At 35.6% G+C, this 10,287-nt stretch overlaps 2 protein-coding genes across 6 annotated transcripts in view; one reads left to right on the top strand and one right to left on the bottom strand.

Moving 5' to 3' along the window:
- Positions 1-1,420, bottom strand: part of LOC117121232 (TNF receptor-associated factor family protein DDB_G0272098-like) — an 8,442-nt gene extending 7,022 nt beyond the window's left edge. Inside the window, exon 1 of one of the 2 annotated variants that reach the window (XM_033266359.1) lies at positions 1,283-1,420. The gene's annotated coding sequence lies outside the window, so the exon portion shown is untranslated. Of the gene's footprint in view, positions 1-1,146 lie in introns of both variants that reach the window. The other variant, XM_033266360.1, reaches the window with a different exon arrangement.
- The window catches only part of LOC117121233 (protein cereblon-like), a 32,866-nt gene continuing 23,987 nt past the window's right edge, over positions 1,409-10,287 (top strand). For 3 of the 4 annotated variants that reach the window (XM_033266363.1, XM_033266362.1, XM_033266361.1), the window contains exons 1-2: positions 1,409-1,587; positions 9,377-9,513. In XM_033266363.1, coding sequence (XP_033122254.1) covers positions 1,545-1,587; positions 9,377-9,513 — 180 coding nt within the window. In that variant the 5' untranslated portion in view covers positions 1,409-1,544. Of the gene's footprint in view, positions 1,588-8,156; positions 8,250-9,376; positions 9,514-10,287 lie in introns of those variants that run through there. The other variant, XM_033266364.1, reaches the window with a different exon arrangement.

Raw genomic sequence — 10,287 nt, 5'->3', positions numbered from 1 at the left:
TTTTTTTGGTTTCCCAATGTCACTAAAAAAAAAAATGAACACAATTCCTTGTACAGTAGGACTGTTTTTTTTTTTGTTTTTTGTTTTTTTCAGTTTAGTTTCCCAATGTCAAAAGTCAGGGTTTCAATCTCTTGCTGCAAAATCTTTGTGTCCTTTAATTTACCTGCATTGCTACACCAGGTGTACCTGGTAGGGGGTGCAGGGCCCTTAGTAAATAAAGCACATTTTAATCCTAGTCCATTGTTTGCCAATTAGTGTATCAAGATTTATGACCCATTAAACTGTCAATTATATCTTTGAGCATGGAGGTATCATCCATGGTTTGAGCTCCATGGTTTGAGCATAGAGAAAATTTTCTCTATGGTTTGAGTGAAGCACAGCTAATCCAGTTGCACTACTGTGCCACAGTACTTTCAGTGACCCTGCTTGCAAAAAAAGCTGCTGTGATTAATGTACATGTAGTACCATAAGCACTTTATAACTATAATTATACTGCAAAAAAATCTAAGGGCCATGTACACTTCATTTTCATTTCATTTCTTTAGGCAGGAGTGCCAATGATATACCAATAAGTGAACTTAATAACTGGCATATCCAATTATCAATCAGGGGACTTAATGGACCAGTACACCCAGGTTAACCCCCTAATCTTCTGGAAGTACCAAAATGGCAACAGACCAAAACGGCAATGACAAGTACCAATTTTATGCCTAGATCAAAACGGCAAAGGAGAAAAAGCAATGCCAAGAGCAAGCGCTGCTGGGCGTGGGGTGCAGTTTATAACTTCTCAAATGGTCTTGAATTTAAATTGGCCTGATTGTCTGTAGGCAGATTGAATATTGCCATGGGCTCTTTTTCCAGTATGACGGTATGATGAGTATGAAAATATACAAATACAAAATATAATATATATTTTTTTTCTATATTTTGCTAAAAAAATATTGATATTATTGTATTGTAAGGCATAGCCCTTTTGGTCTAGTCGTACGTCTTTTATCTGACTAGCCTAGCGTTCGACTAACTTAACTACCATCTAATTAAACCGAAAAATAGTATATATATAGCATATATAGGCTACAGTACAACGGGAAAATACAATATTAAGCCTAAAAAACGAAGTACAACAACAATACAATTAATATATACCCGGAAATTCACAGTGGATCAACAGGTTCAGTTTTGATTTTGAAACTCAAACACAAGCAATTTATAATATAACATTATTGTAGACGTTTAGAAATCACTACTCTCCAGTAAAATTAAGTCCATTTTAACTGCCTACCTGACACCATGTACAACGTGTTAACTTTTTCATAAAAATCCGATAAATTCAATCAATACTTAGCGGCCTAATATTAAACAGCTGTAAGTCATCTGACGACAGAAGACGAACGTGTGTGTTGTTTGTTTTGGTTTTTATATGGTTCAGGTTGTTGGCCATTTAGCTACACTACGCGTAATCTGATTGGAGAAATGTCAACTTTGAACCTAACTTTGGGATTTTAACCTTTCATCATTCTTCGTGGACGTAAAACAAATTAAAAATGGATGGCGAAGACGGCGATTTTGACATTTCGTCTGATAGTGGTATGTGCTATACGTTGCTTAAGATCATACAATTATATTGGCCTGTAAAATAAGTATAAGTAACCCTCAACAACATGCAACAACAAGTCTTGCGCTAGCGGCTAGGCCTAGCATCGGCATAATCTAATAACTAGCCTAGACTAGCCTATGCCTAGGCTAGACTTTAGTTAGGTAGGCCCTAGGCCTATGCTAAGTTAGGCCCTACCCTAGCTAGGCTAGGCTAGGCTAAGCCTTAGTGCTGCCCTAGTAGGCCTAGGTTGGGCTAGGCTAGGTTGGCCTAGGCCTATGCCCTAGCTAGTAGGCTAGTCTAGCCTTCCCTTAGCTAGGCCTGAATTTGCTACCCTAGCACTAGCTAGCTAGATACATATCTTGTTGGCTAGCCTTATTAGGTAGGTACCTGACAAGAGAATTCAAACTTTATGAAACAGATTGACCCATTCATCAAAAAATGTAGGAAAATAAATTAGCCTAGGCCTAGGCCTATTTATGCACACCTATATGCCTACACGGTAGTAGGTCAAAATGGCAATAGGGAAACCAAAATGGCAATGATCAAACGGCAATAACTAAAATGGCAATGAACCAAAACGGCAACGATAAGTACCAAAATAGCAACAGACCAAAACGGCAATGACAAGTACCAAAATGGCAATACGGCAAAGAAGCGAAATTAATGCAATATCTAGCAAGCGCCACGAGGCGCAGCGGGCCTCGGTTTATAATTTTCCGAATTATTTTAAAATTGTCCTGAATACAGCTCTAGGAGTTGAGTTATGTGACGTGTACACTTTCGCGTGCACTCAATTTATTTTCAAAAACATGATACAAATAAATTATACAGTAGTAATATATAGCACACGGTATTGTTTGATAGGGAGCAGGTTGGTTGTCCCTGGACATTTTCCCCTGTGACATTTTCTACCCGGAATCCCCCTTCCCCATTTACATCTTCTCATATTCAATTTCAACTATACATTTTAATTTTTTATTTAATTTAATTTTAGGAAGTAGTTATGTATTCAATAATAATAATAATCAATAAATAATTATCAATAGTGCAATACGATAGCAAGAATGAAGGTTGATAATTAGTAATAGTTTAGTAAATAGGGGATAGGGATAGAATGGATTATTTTAGAAGCATTGTGCACAATTGTGAAGGGGCCGCTCGAAATTGACTAACTAAAATGTATTAAGGCCCCAACACTTGCCCACCCAGGGCCTCGTGACTCGTCGTTGCACCACTTACAATATCTCATACTCCTAGACTATTCTCATCATAATCATGATCAGTTTATCTTGCTTGTTGCAGGAATAGGCTTTATGCTGGTGCCTTAGGTTTGTGACAATCGACAATCTTGCCTCACGATCCATTGCTGCTTTGCCTCATTATCGTTAAGTCAAATTTCTTTAAATTGTTCTGTTATTTCTGACTTCCTGGTAAGTCTTTGTCCTCTTTTTTCGTTTTTTTATGTTTTGTTCCGCTTTTTCCATTGCAATAGTAGATCTTCTGAGGTGCTTGTTATGTACAGTACATATTAGGGTATCTAAAATGTATGGTTTGTAGGGTGGTACTGTCTGATTTTACAATTTGAATAGTGTTTCAATTGAGTTTTGCAAATAACATCTATCTAACATACTACTTTGCAATTTTCTTCTAAAGAATTAAAACTGATTATTGTGCTTTAAACAATTTAAAAATGTTTTGCTAAACATGTATTTTAGTAGTATACCTGGCCTTTCATGTTCATAACAATTATATTTTAGACTTCATAGCGTTTCATGCTAAATTATTACCCTCGGTCACTGAATCAAGCTCATGGAACACATTCAGTAATAATAATAATAATAATAATAATAATAATATGTCATTCTTATATAGCGCTTCATGCACAAAGCCTCTAAGCGCTTCACATTACTACCTCGGCCGTTGGATCAAACACATATGAAACACATACTCAACACCAAATTAATTAAATTATATTACTAAAAATTCCATAATATTGCAGCTAGTAATCAGCGCAGTTGTGTTGGAACCTACTAGGTACCCACTTGTACTCCTGGGTGGAGAGAGGCAACCATAGATAAAGTGCCTTGCCCAAGGACACAAGCGAATTGCACAGCGAGAGTTTTGAACCCCCGACCTCGAGGTTGGGAGTCCAAGCCACAACCGATGCGCAAACCGCTTCTACAGTACTCAGCTCTCTAGGGAGAAATCATAATGCAGCTGTAATCAGTGCATTTTGTATTTGAACCTACCAGATACCTACTTGTACTCCTGTTTAGAGAGAGACTTCAACCGTAGCTGAAGTGCCTTGCCCAAGAATGCAAGCGAAACGCACAACAAGGTATTTAACTTCCGACCTCACCTGCAGCAAACCACTCCTGTTGTTCTTTGAGTTGAAAACCTTTTGTCTCTTGATGGTCAGAAAAATAATATTTTAGAAAAATTAAAATATTTAATTTTGATTTGACTGATATTTTCCAAAAGAAGTGGGTTTCTTAACAAGTAGGCATGACACTGTGCCAACATGATCATTGTTTGTAGTCCTTTGATCTTTGAATCCTCATAACTTTTTACTAGGTCACCTACAAAGCTGAAAATCACTATACAGTACCTGCTTACAATTTAGTGTATTAGACTCCAAATCTACACTCATAAAATCAGCATTGATGTATGCGCCATCATACATGGCTTCAAAATGCTTCTGGAAGGCATTTGGCAATTTCTGGGAACCTATTAAGATTTGTTTTAACCTGCTCGTGAATAGACAGAAACAATTTTTTCCTTTAACATTTTAACAGCACAACGGAAATTCCATTTTCGCTTTAGGTGACTTTTCTTTATTTATTGTTTAGAAAACCTGCCGCCCACCAATAATGATGATTTTGAATAAAAATGAAATTTGATTTTTGGCCAGTTTGCATGTCACCACCACCACCACAAAAAAAAATGGAAATTTCATAAACATCTATATTTTTTCTATAATTTTATATAAATTTAAAGCAAATTAATCCCATTACTACACTTGTTTGCATTCACCATAAAAAACATTTTATTTTTATTTTCGTCTACTGGATAATTTTCGTTAATTCATTTCCTAAGTAATAAACCTAAATTTTATATTTTTTCAGCTTTCCTTTGACAATCCTAAGATACATAAGTTTGCTACAAAGTAGAAAAAAATCTATCTTATAAGGATTGCTAAATTCCTGGGCATACTCTACTTTAATAAAAAAGGCTCAACATTTTACTGTAAGTTTAATTACTTACTTACTTCTTCAGCTCCCATGTAGGCTTCCGCCTGTCAGTGGTGCTAGCCTCTCTCTCCATTTTTGTCTGTCTAACATCTCACCGCTATTTCTTAATTCTTGGAAGGTGGGCATGTTATTCCTATTTAAAGTATCTTTAATTGTGTTTATCCATCGTTTCCTCGGTCGTCCTCTTGGTCTTTTCCCACACGGTGTCCAATTCCAGCATCTCTTAGCTACTCTATTATCATCCATTCTCTCTAAATGACCAAGCCATCTTAACTGAGCTGCTTCAATTTTATTGCGAATGGGCGTCTTAAATCAATGAAAGTGAAATAAGCTGGTTTGTTGAACTCCCATGATTTTTCCACCAAGCATTGTATGCTGAATATCAGGTCGGTGGTAGACATGTTTTTTCTGTAACCATGCTGTTCTAAACCCATCCTTGGTTCAATCCGCTGTCTAACTCTTTTTTCTATGATTCTTTCATATAATTTAGCTGTATGATTAATTAGTGAAATTCCCCTATAATTTTCACAATTACCGGAACTGTCTCTTATACACATCTAGATGTGTATAAGAGACAGCTTGTACTCCTGGTATTAAAATCTGTCTCTTATACACATCTCCTCAGCGAGGCTGGTAAAGATTACCGAGACGTTCCGAGATTTTACAAGGATATTACACGGAGGTACTTTCACACGTGCCGTAAAATGTTACTTTTGGTTACATTTTGTTAAATTTGGTAAGATTTTTGTACGTGTGAATCGGGTATAAGATTATTTTTTATACCTTCCTGCTCAGAGCATCACCATCTACAGTATTTGTACTGTGTTCTATTTTTAAAAGTGTGTTGGATAATTAGACGTATGTATAGTATTTGTAAATGTTATATTGTGATACTAGACCTAAATTTTAGGATAGTTATGAGTTATTATAGATATATAGGCCTATAATACTGTATGTTTAATTTAGCAGATGTAGATGTGATTTCTTCATTAATATAGATAATGCCATACTGTAATGTTTTTTTAATGCGCAGATCAAACCCAGCTCAAATTTTTGCTAGGAAAGTAGATGCGCAGAATCATAATGATTCCATAATACAAAATAATGCAAAATCTGTGCGGACATTGGCTCATATTTTCCAAAATGTGCAGACAGATTTCTAAGCCCAATTTTTGCACAAAGGATATTCCTCACCCAGGCCTTATTGTACAGTCCGTTAGATACGATGGCCCTTGTAATTATATTGAACAGCATAATTAATTTTTAAAGCTGAGAGATTTGACTAACTTTATAAATGAAGTACGCAGCTTCTTTTTGAGTCTATTTTATGAGTTTTGTGAAGATATTAATTGACGTCAAAACCTCGAAACATTATTTTATTGAAAACTCAGTAGTTTGTATAGAGTTTTAAGTATAGTTTCATGTTCACCTTTTGTGTGAAGTATACTCTAAGCCTACAGTACTTTAGTACCATGGAGGATATTTCCTCCATGGTAGAGCATAGACCTGTGATCTGTGGTAGTATGTACTATGTACTATACTCATTTCCATTGGCCATTGACTGGGGCTGCTCAGGGTCAAGGTCAGCGTTCCTTGGCAACAGTGGAGGATTATTTTTTTTTAGTTTTGACTGGATGTAATTCATTTTGTAGCTTATGTGCTGTGTATAGTTATCCATTGTTAATGTTATTCTTGTTTTAATAAAGTAATTTTAGTATACCTTTTTAAGTTAATTCAGATAACTGTGGCACATTGGACTTACTTATAATAATAATAATAATAATAATAATAATAATAATAATAATAATAATAATAATAATAACTAATATTTTGGCTTATTGCGCATTATATGCTGAAGCCTCAATTGCGCTTAACAATAAAAATAAAAATGCCGGAAGAAAAAAATTAATGAAAAGTACAGGTTAAAAAGGTTTTAAAGTTAGGTTAAAAAGGTTTTAAAATTGAACAAAAAATCAACAATGGAAGTTGCCTGTTATTGCCTGTATTGTAATAAGTAAAGCATTCCAAAGAAAGACAGAGCTCCCAAGAAAATCAACGATTACTCAATGCTTTGTTGATGGATGAATAGAATGAGCAAGTAGAGACTCCGAACTAGAATAGAGACCTCTTAGGAATATAAATATGAATTAGTTGTAAAATTTACATTGGCAAGGAATAATGAGGACATTTGAAAATAATTGTAGCCCCTTTCACACAGAGCTGCAATACCGCAATATTGCGGTAAGTACGGGTTTCTGTCTGAAAGAGTCGATACGCCAATACGCTTTGAGGAAAGTGGCAAAAAGCAGTAATAGACAGTCATCAGCCCTCTACACTAAAGAAAGTTTAAATTTACTACCCGTGGAACAACAAAATTTACATAGCAACAGCTGTAAGATTCGATCGGGCGCCATATTGACAAAAATAAACAGATTATTGCACCCTCTGTATCTTAAACCACCAATATTATGCCATTCTATAGGTCCATTCAAAGAGAAAAGCATTAAATTACGGTCCGCAATATTGCAGTAACGAAGGTGCTGTATGAAAGGTTATAGTCCGGTTATTATGCCGGCATGCTTACCGCAATATTGCGGTAATGTCTATCTGATAGGGGCTAGTGTTGCAGGAAGTTAATTGAAGGTGCACAGGTGTGATGTGTTCCCTGATGGTGCTTAAAAAGGCCAGCGGGCTGCTTTCTCAGCTCACTGGGGTTTTGAAATTATACTTTGCTGTCAAACTCTAAAGCAATGAGTTACAGTCAGCTTTGATGTACAAAAGCATGAACAAGTATCTCAGTTGATCTAGGTTCTAGATGTAAGGTTTAAACTAGTGAATACCTCTACCCTAATTGGTAGTATAGAGTGACCTCGGTAGCCTCTATAATAATAATAATAATTTATTTCGGAAAAACGCTTTTAAAACAGTGGCACCCATTACAATAATGGTGCATCCAAAGTAACAAAATGAAATGTACAAAGAAAGTCGCAAAACCAAACAAAGGAATATACAATAAAAAAGCATGGAGTAAAAAGTCTAACCAAACAATTAATGCATTCATCACAATAATGGTGCTTCAAAATTAACAGAATAAAATACATAGTGAGATGCAAATCAATAAAAAGGAAGTACTGTACACAAAAATCTGTCCACTACCAGTAGGGCCTGCTCAATATGGTAAAATAATTATAAGGCCAGGCACACTAATTAGAACCATCCTCCATGTTAGTACTGACCAATCAGAGAGCCTTATTGTCTTAACTTGCCCCTATGGCAGGGTTTGGGTTTGGCTTTGCATTACAGTATTTTCCCAATTCAACTTCTATTATTTCTACTACTGTACTGTTTATTAGAATATCAATTGACTGTATTTACTCAATGGTTCTGAAGAGCATACAGATGTAAGTTTACCTTATTTTATATGCTATATTTGAGGTTTGATTATATTTAATTTGTTATGATGTATCTTTTGATATAAATAATATAGGCCTTTATGCTGTACAAAAAGTACCATGTAACAGTAGTTTAATAGTTTGGCTGCATTATGTGTATTGGGCTTTATGATAATTTGGTAACTTAGTAATTAAGTGATTATAGTTTATAGTTTATTCTGTTTATTTGTGTTCTACTGTGTGTTTATAGTTTCCTATTTTTTTTTTACTTTCTACGTGTAAGATAATTAGTTAACAATACCTCATTCCACTAATTTACAATATTACATTTTAACTATTTAGTATTACAGTTCAGTGAGTTTCTATATGAATTTTATAATCTTATTTTCAGGTCAAACCGTATCATTTTGGTGAATAAACTCTATTAACCCTCATCAAGGTGTACGCGTGTAAATCAATTCTTTGTTTTGTCAATCAGAACCACACATATTGGAGTTTATGCTAGGTACTTCCTGGTACTCCAAATTCTACGAATCGACAGAAGCTCGGCTTTACAGTTGTTACCTGTTTGGACTGATGAGTCCATAACGACTCCAAAGATTTCTGCAGGACACAAGTTTCAATGAAGGCGTCTCCTATTTTAATAGAAGGGTCGTCATTTGAGCTACACCTTTGACCCCTGGGGAAAAAAAGGAAACAATGGTGTTCTGTAGCCAACATCATTTGAAAGGCACTCTAATTAAACGATTTTACTGTTTTATGTGATTAAAAAACGGTAATAAAATATTAAAAACGATAATAATGGTTGAATTATCAGCGGCTCATATTATTAAATATGCATAACGGTACAAAGAAATAATGTGTTTAACCTGCTGGTGGTAATTAAATAACAATGAAAAAAGATTTTTTTTCCCAAAAATTCCTCTGGGGAGATGCGCAAGGAGTACAAATCCTGGTTATGTGGTCATATATTTTTATATCAGCCCTGTGCGCAACTAAATCTGTAGTTAGGTAAATGCTACCAGGAGTGGATCCAGAGATGTCTGAAAGTGGGGGGTGGGGGGTGCCTGAAAGGGGTAAAAAGTGGGGTAGAAAAAAATGTTTTTATTTTATTGCATTTACTATATATTTTATAGAGCCAGAAGCTCAGGAAGATATTAGGATGAACGTGGATGATTGGAGGATGAACATCCGGGGAGTTGAAGATCATGAGAAAGTGAAGAAGAGGCCGGTAAAATTCAACTTTGACCCCTCACTTCCAACAGCTCATTCTGTGAGTATTTATAAAGTTTTCAATAGCCTGATGACTTCAGTCTTTGCGAATTCTTTCTATTGTTCCAATGTACCTATTACATACATGTTTTAAGAAAGTTGTGGTACCGTACTGGCAGTACTACTTATACAGGGATGTAGTTACGGTGGTTGGAGGTGGGCGGGGTGACCCATCCTTGATGTTTTCCACCTAATAAAGCTAATTTCATGGCCCTCCACCCACCCTCATTAACCCACTTTTCCATCCTATATAATCAACTCTTATTATTTATAGTTTACCAATGTTATCACACACCCATCCTCAAAATGTATATCACACACATTTATTTTTCTTCAGCTACAACCAAAGATACTAGAAATACAAGATAGAGTTCTCCACACAAAAAAAGTGTTCCACCGCGTTCCACCGAAATGCATGGTGGGAATACAAAAATTGGACGCCCCCTACAGCTGGATCTAAAAAAACTTGTGCTAAACTTTCGTTACCAAGTCGTCACGTATTTTATTATCAATTCTCAACAAAGATACTAGATATAAAAACAAACTGGAATAGACACCCAGACAGTGACATCGGTGAATACACAACCTCCTTGGTGGCGGTAGAAATCGTTGCTATTATCCAAATAATACACAAAACAACTAAAGCATAATCATGGATCAGTAAAGAATAAAACAATAATACAGCGCAGAATCGCATGGCCGGACGCACTCTTAGTGCAAAAGTTTTCCTCCATTAGTGGAAAAGGAAGGGCGCCTTTTGCGTCTGGATATACTT

Source organism: Anneissia japonica, unplaced genomic scaffold, assembly GCF_011630105.1.
Source record: "Anneissia japonica isolate Jap-2015-1 unplaced genomic scaffold, ASM1163010v1 scaffold287899_len104024_cov147, whole genome shotgun sequence".
In the NCBI taxonomy this organism is placed as follows: Eukaryota; Metazoa; Echinodermata; class Crinoidea; order Comatulida; family Comatulidae; genus Anneissia; species Anneissia japonica.
This window is presented reverse-complemented; position numbering and strand designations above follow the sequence as displayed.